The 14500-nt window shown below is 46.0% G+C and overlaps 1 protein-coding gene across 1 annotated transcript in view; it reads right to left on the bottom strand.

Annotated features, from left to right (window-relative positions):
- Positions 1-2075: 2075 nt before the first annotated feature.
- The window catches only part of cryaa (crystallin, alpha A), a 33671-nt gene continuing 21246 nt past the window's right edge, over positions 2076-14500 (bottom strand). The window contains exon 3 of the mRNA XM_080182538.1: positions 2076-2297. Within this exon, the coding sequence (XP_080038664.1) occupies positions 2076-2297 (222 nt within the window). The remainder of the gene's footprint in view (positions 2298-14500) is intronic.

Raw genomic sequence — 14500 nt, 5'->3', positions numbered from 1 at the left:
GATCTGGAATGTACTGTCTGAGAGTGTGGTGGAGACAGATTCACACAGTGAGTGGTTAGGATCTGGAATGTACTGTCTGAGAGTGTGGTGGAGACAGATTCACACAGTGAGTGGTTAGGATCTGGAATGTACTGTCTGAGAGTGTGGTGGAGACAGATTCACACAGTGAGTGGTTAGGATCTGGAATGTACTGTCTGAGAGTGTGGTGGAGACAGATTCACACAGTGAGTGGTTAGGATCTGGAATGTACTGTCTGAGAGTGTGGTGGAGACAGATTCACACAGTGAGTGGTTAGGATCTGGAATGTACTGTCTGAGAGTGTGGTGGAGATAGGTTCACACAGCGAGTGGTTAGGGGCCTGGAATGCACTGTCTGAGAGTGCGATGGAGACAGATTCACACAGTGAGTGGTTAGGATCTGGAATGTACTGTCTGAGAGTGTGGTGGAGACAGATTCACACAGTGAGTGGTTAGGATCTGGAATGTACTGTCTGAGAGTGTGGTGGAGATAGGTTCACACAGCGAGTGGTTAGGATCTGGAATGTACTGTCTGAGAGTGTGGTGGAGATAGGTTCACACAGTGAGTGGTTAGGGTCTGGAATGTACTGTCTGAGAGTGTGGTGGAGACAGATTCACACAGTGAGTGGTTAGGATCTGGAATGTGCTGTCTGAGAGTGTGATGGAGACAGATTCACACAGTGAGTGGTTAGGATCTGGAATGTACTGTCTGAGAGTGTGGTGGAGATAGGTTCACACAGCGAGTGGTTAGGATCTGGAGTGTACTGTCTGAGAGTGTGGTGGAGATAGGTTCACACAGTGAGTGGTTAGGGTCTGGAATGTACTGTCTGAGAGTGTGGTGGAGACAGATTCACACAGTGAGTGGTTAGGATCTGGAATGTACTGTCTGAGAGTGTGGTGGAGATAGGTTCACACAGTGAGTGGTTAGGGTCTGGAATGTACTGTCTGAGAGTGTGGTGGAGACGGATTCACACAGTGAGTGGTTAGGATCTGGAATGTACTGTCTGAGAGTGTGGTGGAGACAGAGTCACACAGTGAGTGGTTAGCGCCTTGGTGAGACCAAGTATACATTTACTTGGACTCCAAGGATGAAATTATGAGGAGAAATTACACAAACAGGGTTTGTGTTAATGGAGTAATTTAATCAAATGTTTCTAGACATTAAGGGAAGGAGGTAGGTAGGTAGAGAGAAACTATTTCTACTGATTAAGGAGTCGAAGAGCACAGTCTAAAAGTAAGAGGTAAACAGTTGGAAATAGTTCTATACAAAAAGGGTGGCAGTAGTTTGCAATTCTCGTCTGCCATCAGCTACTGATGTTCGACCAAAGTGAGATATATGGAGTTAGGTGACAGAGCTGTCATCATCTGACTGAGCAGTGACACAAGCTCCAGGGGCCAAATGGTCTCCACTACCAACATTTCTAATAGATTAGATTAGATTCAGGATCTTTCTGTCCCGCCAACAGCAGCAACCCACCCCCACCCGCCCCCCCCCCCCCCCCCCCCCCCCCACCGAACCCTGCCACAGCGGCACTCATTGAGAAAGCTCTTTGAGAACGGTGGAACCAGAGACCTGGATGCAGGTTAACTGTGGGCCGACTCTGCCTCTGTGAAACAGATGGTGGATCGCACAGAAAATCCCACCCAAGCTTAACCCTGTATCTATCTCCACAGACACTGCCAGACCTGCTGAGTTTATCCAGCTTTTTATGTTTTTATTTCAGAATTCCAGCACCAGTATCAGGCGTTTGCTTTTATTCCTGCAGGAAAACCTTGTGGTCAGTGAGTGATTGTGTTTGTTTGATTTTGGATGGAATGAGCAGCCATAATGGAAAGATTTGAAGTTTTATTCTCTCAATTTCATGCCCACTGTCAGAGCGATGAAAGAAACTACAGAAACAGAATTTGCTTTGAGACAGTTAGAGACAAGTCTGATTGGTGACACTCACATTCGTGTCCAATGACAGCTGGCTCCAACAATTCCATTGGCTTGAAGGAGATTACCACAGGTTTCAGCCGAAGCCAATAGAGACTTGTCAATCACTCATGGATCGCAGCTTATGGATCGGCTCTGACCTCGGGCTGGTTCCCCAGCTTTTCCTCATGGATCACCGGGATTGGTCGGTCTTGCTGGTTTAAATCATCTCCTGTTCTGATTTTTGGGCAGCAGAGAGTCAGCAAACCGTCATTGGACAGCGAGCAGGTCATCGATGCCAGGTCCAGGTTACTGGGCAGATGGTAAATGCGGCGAAACTCACGGGAAACTCGACCTTGCTCCTCCTGTACAGAGGGAAATGTTAATCAATCCACATTAGCAGAAACTCTCCTTTCACTGTCATGTACCTGGGATGGTCATTTACAACTCCTTTCACACGGGGGTACCTGGGAGACTGAACCCCACTGGGGACCAAGGGGAGCCACAGAACATTGGTAGAATTTGTAACGAATACGTCAGATCTGTCTTCACCCAGAGAAGTGGGAGGTGATGGCTGAGTGGTATCATCGCTTGATCATTAATCCAGAAAGCCAATTAATGTTCTGGGGACTCAGGTTCGAATCCCACCATGGCAGATTTGGAATGAGGAATCTACTAATGACCATGAAACCACTGTTGATTTTCAGAAAAACCCATCTGGTTCACCAATGTCCTTTAGGGAAGGAAATTCACTGTCTTTACCCAGTCTGGCCTACATGTGACTCCAGAGCCACAGCAATGTGCCTCTCAACTGCCCTCTACAATGGCTGAACCAGTCACTCAGTTCCAAAAATCACTACAAAGAAAATAAAAAGAAATGAAACTGGACAGACCACCTGGCATCGACCTTGGCACCGGAAAAGACTGGCAAAAGGGGTAACTAAGAAGGTAGATGAGGACAGTGCAGTTGATGTTGTCTACATGGACTCTAACAAGGCCTTAGACAAGATAATGCTTGGTAGATTGTTGCATAAGGTTAAATTTCACGGGATCCAGGGTCAGGTATCTAAATGGATACAAAATTGGCTTCTTGACAGAAGCCAGAGGGTGGTTGTAGAGCGTTGTTTTTCGAATGGGAAGCCTGTGATCAGCAGTGTGTCTCAGGGATCAGTGCTGGGCTCAATGTTATTTGTCATTTATATTAATGATTTGGATGAGAATATAGGAGGCATGGTTAGTAAGTTTGCAGATAACACCAAGATTGGTGGCATAGTGGACAGTGAGGAAGGTAGAGGCGGACACATTGGGATCATTTAAGACTTATCTAGATAGCCACATAAACAGACTGGGAATGGAGGGTACAAACGAATTTTCGTTGGGCGCATGAGCTGTGCAGGCTTGGAGGGCCAAAGGGCCTGTTCCTGTGCTGTATTGTTCTTTGTTATCTCCAATTGCAATGGGATCTTGATCAATTGGACCAGTGGGCTGACAAATGACAGATGGAGTTTAATTTAGACAAATGCAGGGTGATGCATTTTGATAGATTGAACCAGGGCAGGACTTACTCAGTTAATGGTAGGGTGCTGGGGAGAGTTACAGAACAAAGAGATCTAGGGGTACATGTTCATAGCTCTTTGAAAGTGGAGCCACAGGTGGACAGAGTGGTGAAGAAGGCATTCGGCATGCTTGGTTTCATTGGTCAGAACATTGAATACAGGAGTTGGGACGTCTTGTTGAAGTTGTACAAGACATTGGTAAGGCCACACTTGGAATACTGTGTACAGTTCTGGTCACCCTATTATAGAAAGGATATTATTAAACTAGAAAGAGTGCAGAAAAGATTTACTAGGATGTTACTGGGACTTGATGGATTGAGTTATAAGGAGAGGCTGAATAGACTGGGACTTTTTTCTCTGGAGCGTAGGAGGCTGAGGGGTGATCTTATAGAGGTCTATAAAATAATGAGGGGCACAGATCAGCGAGATAGTCAATATCTTTTCCCAAAGGTAGGGGAGTCTAAAACTATAGGGCGTAGGTTTAAGGTGAGAGGGGAGAGATACAAAAGTGTGCAGGTCTTTTCACACAGAGGGTGGTGAGTGTCTGGAACAAGCTGCCAGAGGTGGTAGTAGAGGCAGGAACAATTTTATCTTTTAAAATGCGTTTAGACAGTTACATGGATAAGATGGGTATAGAGGGATATGGGCCAAATGCGGGTGATTGGGATTAACTTAGGGGTTTAACAAAAAAAGGGTGGCATGGACAAGTTGGGCTGAAGGGCCTGTTTCCATGCTGGAAACCTGTATGACTCTAAAACAAACAGCCTTGTTGATTGTGCAAAGTCCCTCTTACTTACTTCTGGAGCCAAGTGCCAAAATTGGGAGAGCTCTCGCACACACTGGTCAAACAACAGCCCAACACAGAATGATACCTTACAGATACCCAGTTTGCAGGTGCAGCAGGTACACCTGCATATTGAGGAGAATTGTTTGATAGAGCTGAAGCAGCACGGTTTCGTTAAGGGGAAGTCGTGTCTGACAAATTTATTGGAGTTCTATGAGGATGTGTCTAGGGCGGTGGATAGAGGAGAGCCGGTGGATGTGGTCTTTCTTGATTTTCAGAAGGCGTTTGACAAGGTACCTCACAAGAGGTTATTGCAGAAGGTCAGGGGACATGGAGTTGGGGGTAGGGTGTTAGCGTGGATAGAGGACTGGTTGTCAAATAGGAGGCAGAGAGTGGGGGTCAATGGGTGCTATTCGGATTGGCGGTTGGTGACTAGTGGAGTGCCGCAGGGATCGGTGCTGGGGCCTCAGCTATTTACCATTTATATAGATGATCTGGAAGACGGGGCTGAGTGTAGGGTGTCGAAATTTGCTGATGACACAAAGATGAGTGGAAAAGCAAATTGCGTGGAGGGTGTGGAGAGTCTACAGAGGGATCTGGATAGGCTGAGCGAATGGGCCAGGAACTGGCAGATGGGGTACAATGTTGGCAAGTGTGAGGTTATCCACTTTGGCAGGAATAATAGTAGGAGGGATTATTATTTAAAAGGCGAAAAACTGCAGCAGGCGACGGTGCAGAGGGACCTCGGGGTCCTTGTGCATGAGTCGCAAAAACCCAGCCTGCAGGTGCAGCACGTGGTCAGGAAGGCGAATGGGATGCTGGCCTTCATAGCGAGGGGGATTGAATATAAAAGTATGGAGGTCTTGCTGCGGCTGTATAGGGCATTGGTGAGGCCGCAGCTGGAGTACTGTGTGCAGTTTTGGGCGCCGCACTTACGCAAGGATGTTTTGGCCTTGGAGGGAGTGCAGAGGAGGTTTATAGAACATAGAACATAGAACATTACAGCGCAGAACAGGCCCTTCGGCCCACGATGTTGCGCCGACCAGTTACAAAACAATGACCCTCTAACCTAAACCAATCCCTTTTCGTCCATAAACCTATCCACGGATCTCTTAAACGCCCCCAAACTAGGTGCATTTACAACTGCAGCAGGCAGGGCATTCCAATCCCTCACCACCCTCTGGGTAAAGAACCTAACCCTGACATCTGTCCTATAACTACCCCCCCTTAATTTAAAGCCATGCCCCCTCGTGCTAGCTTTCTCCATCAGAGGAAAAAGGCTATCACTATCCACCCTATCTAAACCTCTAATCATCTTATATGTTTCAATAAGGTCCATATAAGATGACTATGCTGATACCGGACTAGGCTGATACCGGAGTTGAGGGGGTTGAGCTATGAGGAGAGACTGAATAGACTCGGTCTGTACTCATTGGAATTTAGAAGGATGAGGGGAGATCTCATTGAGACGTATAAGATGATGAAAGGGATAGATAGGGTCGAGGTGGAGAGGTTCTTCCTGCTTAGAAAGGACAGTAGGACTAGAGGACACAGCCTCAAGATAAGGGGGGTGGCAGTTTAGAACGGAGTTGAGGAGGAACTTCTTCACTCAAAGGGTGGTGAATCTCTGGAATTCTCTGCCCGTTGAAGTGGTGGAGGCTGCCTCACTAAATATATTTAAGTCACGGGTAGATAGGTTTCTGATAGACAGGGGGATTAAGGGTTATGGGGAGAAAGCGGGAAAGTGGAACTGATCCACTTCAGATCAGCCATGATCTTATTGAATGGTGGGGCAGGCTCGAAGGGCTAGATGGCCTACTCCTGCTCCTATTTCTTATGTTACTATGTTCTGATCGAGCTGGTGGGGTTCTAATGGATATAACTGCTAGACTGGGTCTGCAGCAGGTGGTGAAGGAACCAACAAGAGGGAAAAACATAGTTGACCTCATCCTTACCAATCTGTCAGCTGCAGATTCATCTGTTCATGACAGAATCGGTAGGAGTGATCACTGCACAGTCCTTGGGGAGATGACATTGAGAATAAACTCCATTGTGTTGTGTGGCACTATCACCGTGCTAAATGGGACAGACTTCAAACCAATCTAGCAACTCAAGACTGGGTATCCATGAGGCTCTGTGGGCCATTAACAGCAGCGGAATTGTACTCCAGCACAATCTGTAACCTCATGGCCAGGTATATCCCCCACTCAACCATTACCATCAAACCAGGAGATCAACCCTGGTTCAATGGAGAGTGCAGGAGGGCATGCTGGGAGCAGCACCAGGCATACCTAAAAATGAGGTGTCAATCTGGTGAAGCTACAATACTAGACTACTTGCATGTCAAAAGGTAAAAACAGCAAGTGATAGACAGAATGAAGTGATCCTACAACCAATGGATCAGATCTAAGCTCTGCAGTCCTTCCACATCCAGTCGTGAAAGATGGTGAACAATTAAACAATTGAGGGGGAGGCTCCACAAATATCCCCATCCTCAGTGATGGAGGAGCCCAGCACATCAGTGAAATAGACAAGGCTGAAATATTCGCAGTAATTTTCAGCTAGAAGTACCGAGTGGATCCATCTCAGCCTCCTCCAGTGGTTCCCAGCATCACAGGTACCAGTCTCCAGCCATTCGATTCACTCCACATGATACCAAGAAATGGCTGGAGGCACTGGATACTGAATAGTACAGCACAGGAAACAGGCCCTTCAGCCCTCCAAAGGCAATGGGCCCTGACAATATTCCAGCCATAGTACTGAAGACTTGTGCTCCAGAACTTGCTGCTCTCCTAGCCAAGCTTTTCCAGTACAGTTACAGCACTGGCATCTACCCAGCAATGTGGAAAATTGCCCAGGTATGTCCTGTACACAAAAAGCAGGACAAATCCAACCCGGCCAATTACTGCCCAATCAGTCTACTCTCGATCATCAGTAAAGTGATGGAAGGGGTCATCGACAGCGCGATCCAGCAGCACCTGCTCAGCAATAACCTGCTCAGTGACACCCAGTTTGGGTTTCACCAGGGGGTCACTCAGCTCCTGATCTCATTACAGCCTTGGTTCAAACATGGATAAAAGAGCTGAATTCCAGAGGTGAGGTGAGAGTGACAGCCCCTAACATCAAGGCTGCATTTGACCCAGTGTGGCATCAAGGAACCCGAGTGAAACTGGAATCAATGAATATCAGGAGGCAAACTCTCGGCTGGTTGGGGTGACACCCGGTACATAGGAAGATGGTTGTGGTTGTGGAGGATCAGTCATCTCAGTTCCAGGAGTCCTTCAGGATACTGTCCGAGGCCCAACCATCTTCAGCTGCTTCATCAATGACCTTCCCTCTGTGATAAGCTCAGACGTGGGGATGTTCGCCAATGATTGCACAATGTTCAGCACCACTCGCGACTCCTCAGATATTGAAGCAGTCCATGTCCAAATACAGCAAGACCAGGACAATATCCAGGCTTGGGCTGACAAGTGACAAGTAACATTCACACCACACAAATGCCAGGCAATGCCCATCACCAACAGAGAGAATATAATCATTGCCCTTTGACATTCTCTGCAACTGGATCTGAACTTCCGAACCCACAGATTGCAATCAGTAAGGATAGGCAACAACACCTCCTCCACAATTTTCCTCAACACCAATGCCCCACAAGGCTGTGTCCTCAGCACCTTCCTATAGTCTTTATGCTCAAGAGTTGGCAAATTATGTGGCAGCTATAAAAACCTTGGTTAGAACACATTTGAAGTATTGCGTGCAGTTCTGGTCACCACACTGCCAGAAGCTCATAGAACATAGAACAGTCCAGCACAGTACAGGCCCTTCAGCCCTCAATGTTGTGCTGAGCTTTGCCCAACCCCAAGATCAGGCTATCCCACTCCCTATCATTCTGGAGTGCTCCATGTGTCTATCCAATAACCGCTTGAAAGTTCCTAAAGTGTCCGACTCCACTATCACAGCAGGCAGTGCATTCCACACCCCAACCACTCCCTGAGTAAAGAATCTACCTCGGACATCCCTCCTATATCTCCCACCATGAACCTTATAGTTATGTCCCCTAGTAACAGCTACATCCACCCGAGGAAATAGTCTCTGCACGTCCACTCTATCAATCCCCCTCATTATCTTATAAACCTCTATTAAGTCGCCTCTCATCCTCCTCTGCTCCAAAGAGAAAAGCCTCAGCTCCCTCAACCTTTCCTCATAAGACCTACCCTCCAAACCAGGCAGCATCCTGGTAAATCTCCTCTGCACTCTCTCCAATGTTTCCACATCCTTCTTATAGTGAGGTGACCAGAACTGAACACAATATTCCAAATGTGCTCTCACCAAGGTCTGGTATAGTTGCAGCATAACCCCACGGCTCTTAAACTCAAACCCCCTGTTAATAAACACTAAGAATTCTAATTGTGGGTAAATTGAGTGGGAATCTCCCCAGTCTCCAAATGAATTTCTGAATTTGAAAATGCTGGAAAATCTCGGCAGGTCTGGCAGCATCTGTAAAGAGAGAAAAGAGCTGACGTTTCAAGTCCAGATGACCCTTTGTCAAAGCTAAAAGGCATAGAAAGTGGGAGATATTTATACTGGAGGGTGAGGGACACTCACATTTCATTCCCTTATTCTGCAGTATAAATACCAGTTACACTGAAGGAGAACTTAGCATGGTACATTGGGTAGCACTGCTGCCTCACAGCGCCAGGGATCCGGGTTCGATTCTGGCCTCGGGTCACTGTCTGTGTGGAGTTTGCACATTCTCCCCATGTCTGCATGGGCTTCCTCTAAGTGCTCCGGTTTCCTCCCACATGCACAATGTGTGGGTTAGGTTGTTTGGTCACGGTAAATCGTCCCATAGTGTCAGGGGGACTAGCAAGATAATTACATTGGGTTAAGGGGATAGGTACTGGGTGGGATTGTGGGCAGTGCAGACTTGATGGGCCAAATGGCCTCTTTCTGCACTGTAGGGTTTCTATGATAAAGAAATTGACAAGGGAGAGGGAGAAAAACTATTTCACCTAAAGAGGAAGAGTGTAGGACAAGACTGGGGTGTGTATTTTGATCTGATTTATTATTGTCAGATGTATTAACATTACAGTGAAAAATATTGTTTCTTGCGCTATACAGACAAAGCATACCGTTCATAGAGAAGGGAATGAAAGGGTGCCGAATGTAGTGTTACAGTCATAGCTAGACTGTAAAAAAAGATCAACTTAATATAAGTTCAACTTTAGAATTAGCGCTGGCCTTTCTAGGTGATATCAGGAAATACTTCTTCACGCAAAGCGAGGTGGAAATCTGAACACAGAGGAATTTATCTTCATGTAAATGCCACAGGATTTTTAGCACATGTTCTTCTGAGAACCAGTTCAGAGCTGTAGCTTAAAGTATTTCTCTGGCTGAATTACTTCCTGCAGGTTAACCCTGGAATGTAACTAACTGACGTCTTTGGTGGGGAGTGGGGGGGAAGAGGTTACTACTACACCGGTTGAAGAGAGTTTAAATTAATATAACAGGGGGGTGGGAATCTTTGCAAGAGATGGGTGAAATCCTAAATGAATATTTTTCATCAGTATTTACTGTTGGGAAAAGCATGGATGTTAGGGAACTTGGAGAAATAAAGTGAAGTCTTAAGGAGTGTACAGATTACAGAGAAGGAGATGCTGGAAGTCTAAAAGTGCATCAAGGTAAATAAATTTGTGGGACCTGATGAGGTAAATCCCAGGACGTTGTGGGAAGCTAGGGAGGAAATTGCGGATCCTCTAGCCGAGATATCTGAATCATCGATAGTTCACGGGTGAGATACCTGAAGATTGGACAGCAGCAAACGTTGTGCTCTGTTTAAAAAGGGCTGCAGGGAAAAGCCTGGGAACTACAGGCCAGTGAGCCTCACATCTGTGGTGGGTAAATTGTTGGAAGGTATTTTGAGAGACAGGATCTACAGGCATTTAGAGATGCAAGGACTGATTAGGGACAGTCAGCATGGCTTTGTGACTGCAAATCATGTCTCACAAATTTAATTGAGTTTTTAGAAGGGGTAAACAAGAAGGTAGATGAGGACAGTGCAGTTGATGTTGTCTACAAGAACTTTAGCCAGGCCTTTGACAAGGTACTGCATGGTAGATTGTTGCATAAGGTTAAAGTTCATGGGATCCTGGGTCAGGTATCTAAATGGATACAAAATTGGCTTCTTGACAGAAGCCAGAGGGTGGTTGTAGAGAGTTGTTTTTCGAATGGGAAGCCTGTGATCAGCAGTGTGTCTCAGGGATCAGTGCTGGGCTCAATGTTATTTGTCATTTATATTAATGATTTGGATGAGAATATAGGAGGCATGGTTAGTAAGTTTGCAGATGACACCAAGATTGGTGGCATAGTGGACAGTGAGGAAAGTTATCTCCAATTGCAGCAGGATCTTGATCAATTGGGCCAGTGAGCTGACGAATGGCAGATGGAGTTCAATTTAGATAAATGTGAGGTGATGCATTTTGATAGACTGAACCAGGACAGGACTTACTCAGTTAATGGTAGGGCACTGGGGAGAGTTACAGAACAAAGAGATCTAGGGGTACATGTTCACAGCTCCTTGAAAGTGGAGTCACAGGTGGACAGAGTGGTGAAGAAGGCATTCGGCATGCTTGGTTTCATTGGTCAGAACATTGGATACAGGAGTTGGGACGTCTTGTTGAAGTTGTACAAGACATTGGTAAGGCCACACTTGGAATACTGTGTACAGTTCTGGTCACCCTGTTATAGAAAGGATATTATTAAACTAGAAAGAGTGAAGAAAAGATTTACTAGGATGCTACTGGGACTTGATGGATTGAGTTATGAGAGGTTGGATAGACTGGGATTTTTTTCCCTGGAGTGTAGGAGGCTGAGGGGTGATCTTATAGAGGTCTATAAAATAATGAGGGACACAGATCAGTGAGATAGTCAATATCTTTTCCCAAAGATAGGGGAGTCTAAAACTAGAGAGAGTAGGTTTAGGTGAGAACTGAAGGGCTTTGGCTCAATGGAATCGGGCGAGGCAGAGTAGGTTTAGTTCTTAGTTTGTAAAAGCTTCAAAACTAAGTGAATAAAATAAGGATGGAGAGTCATGTGATGTGCTGTCCTTGCATGAAGTGGGAGCTAGTGGACCCTGATGTGATTCCCAGTGAGCATGTCTGCAGTAAGTGTTAGTTGCTTGAGGAACTCTGGCTCAAGGTTGACGAGCTGGATTCTGAGCTTCAGACACTGCGACACATCAGGGAGGGGGAGATTTACCTGGATGCTATGTTTCAGGAGACAGTCACACCCCTTAGACTAACTAATTCAGCCGGTGGTCAGGGACAAGAGGGTGTGGCTGCGAGTCAGGCAGGGAGTGGGAAGAAGAAAGCAGGAAGTGGGATCCAGGAAGGAGAGTTCCAAGAGCCTCAGCCCCTGAATCTGTACAAGAGGTTTGAGATTCTTGCTCCCAGTGTGGACGGGAACGGGGATAGCAAGGAGGATGAGCAAACTGCCCATGGCACTGTGGTGCAGGGAGCCGTTCAAGAAGAGGGAGAAAAAAGAAATGTAGTAGTGATTGGGGATAGTGTAGTTAGGGGCATTGACAATGTTCTTTGTGACCAGGATCGAGAATCCCGAAGGTTGTGTTGCCGGCCTGGTGCTCGGGTCCAGGATATCTCATCTGGGCTGCAGAGGAACTTGGAGTGGGAGAATAAGAATCCAGTTGTCGTGGTCCACATAGGTGTCAATGACATAGATAGAACAGGAACAAAGGGTCTGCTAAGGGAATATGAAAAGCTAGGAGCTAAATTAGAAAGCAGAACCAACAAGTTAGTAATCTCTGATTACTACCTAAGCCACGAGTGAATTGGCGCAGGGTCAATAAGATTAAGGAGGTAAATGTGTGGCTCAAAGATTGGTGCGGGAGGAATGGGTTTGAATTCATGGGACATTGGCACCAGTATTGGGGAAGATGGGACCTGTTGTGATGGGATGGTCTTCGTCTGAATCGTGCTGGGACCATAGTCCTGGCGAATCGTATAACTAGGGCTGTAAATAGGGCTTTAAACTAAATAGTGGCGAGGAGGGTTCAGGGGTATGGGGAATTACAAAATCAAAGGTAAAGGAGAGGGTACGAGTGCCAGTTAATGATGAGGACATTCAACTAGTTAAAGGAGTCGAGGGCTCAGGAGAGGTTAGTAGCGTTTCCAGACCATGTGAAAGGACAGAGAGTATAGAAGGTGGCAGGAATCTAACCTCAGGCAGAGTAAAAAAGGCAACAAACACAAGAAGAGAGGCGGTCAATGCAGTGCAGGGAGATGGTCTGGGGAAGGATAGCCAGTCTGTGACAGGTAGGGACAGAGCGTGCAAACACAAGAATGCACTCAAAATCGGGTCCAGATAAAGGCTAGCATGAAGACACTTTACCTGAATGTACATAGCATTCGAAACAAAGAGAATGAGTTGATGGCATAAATCAGTACAAATGGGTATGATCTAGTGGCCATTACAGAAACGTGCTTGCAGGGTGACCAGGACTGGGAACTGAGTATCCAGGGGTATCAGACATTTTGGAAGGATAGACAGGAAGGAAAAAGAGGCAGGATAGCTCTATTAATCAAGGATAACATAGATTTACAAGGACGTTGCCTAGATTGGATGGCATGCCTTATGAGGATAGGTTGAGGGAACTAGGTCTTTTCTCCCTGGAGAGACAAAGGATGAGAGGCGACTTGATCGAGATTTATAAGGTATTGAGAGGTATAAATAGGGTGGATTCTCGGAGGCTATCTCCCAGGGCTTAAATGGTCGCTACGAGAGGGCACAGTTTTAAGGTGCTGGGGAGTAGGTACAGAGGAGATGTCAGGGGTAAGTTTTTCACTCAGAGGGTGGTGAGTGAGTGGAATCGGCTGCCGTCGGTGGTGGTGGAGGCGAACTTGTTGGGGTCTTTTAAGAGACTTCTGGATGAGTACATGGGATTTAATGGGATTGAGGGTTATAGATAGGCCTGGTAGGTAGGGATATGATTGGCGCAACTTGTGGGCTGAAGGGACTGTTTGTGCTGTAGTGTTCTATGTTCTACGTAACATCAGAGCAGTAGTGAGAGAAGATATAGGCTCTAAGGAGCAAAATGTGAAATCAATGTGGGTGGAGATAGGGAACAGTAAGGGGAGAAAGTCACTGGTGGGTGTGGTCTATAGGCCCCCAAATAATAACTTTGAGGTGGGACGGGCTATAAGCAAGCAAACAATGGATGCGTGCAAAAACGGAACGGCAATAATCATGGGGGATTTTAACCTGCATATTGATTGGTTGACTCAAGTCGGACGCAGTGGACTTGAGGAAGAGTTCTTAGAATGCTGTCGGGATAGTTTCCTCAAACAGTATGTTACAGAACCTACAAGGGAGTGAGCTATCTTGGATCTGATCCTGTGTAATGAGACAGGTAAAATTAAAGATCTTCTTGTGAGGGATCCTCTTGGAATGAGTGATCACAATATGGTTGAATTTCTAATACAGATGGAGGGTAAGAAAGTAGGGTCCCAAATCAGTGTCCTCTGCTTGAACACAGGGGAGTGTGATAGGATGAGGGTGGAATTGGCGAATGTAGATTGGGAGCGCAGACTGGTTGGTAGGACAGCTGACGAACAGTGGAGGATTTTTAAGGAGATTTTTCTCAGTACTCAGCAAAAATATATTCCGCTGATAAAGAAGGAATGTAAGAAAAGGGATAACCAGCCATGGATAATGAAGGAAATAGAGGAGAGTAATAAATTAAAAACCAATGTGTACAGAGTGGCCAAAACTAGTGGGGAATTAGAAGATTGGGAAAGCTTTAAAAAACAACAAAGAATTACTAAGAAAGCGATAAAGAAAGGAAAGCTAGATTATGAAACTAAACTAGCGCAAAATGTATAAACTGATAGTAAAAGTTTTTACAAATATATAAAAAGGAAAAGAATGGCTAAAGTGAATGTTGGACCCTTAGAAGATGAGAAGGGGGATTTAATAATGGGAAATGAGGAAACGGTCGAGGCCTTAAACAAGTTTTTTGTGTCGGTCTTCACAGTAGAGGACACAAATAGCATAGCGAAAATTGACAGTCGTAGGACTGTAGGGGGTGAGGACCTTAAAACAATTACTATTACGAAAGAGGTAGTGGTTGGTAGGCTAATGGGACTAAAAGTAGACAAGTCCCCGGGACTGTGTGGAATGCATCCCAGGGTACTAAAAGAAATGGCAGAAG

Source organism: Carcharhinus amblyrhynchos, unplaced genomic scaffold (assembly GCF_965287045.1).
Source record: "Carcharhinus amblyrhynchos unplaced genomic scaffold, sCarAmb.v2.hapA scaffold_65, whole genome shotgun sequence".
Lineage (NCBI taxonomy): Eukaryota > Metazoa > Chordata > Chondrichthyes > Carcharhiniformes > Carcharhinidae > Carcharhinus > Carcharhinus amblyrhynchos.
This window is presented reverse-complemented; position numbering and strand designations above follow the sequence as displayed.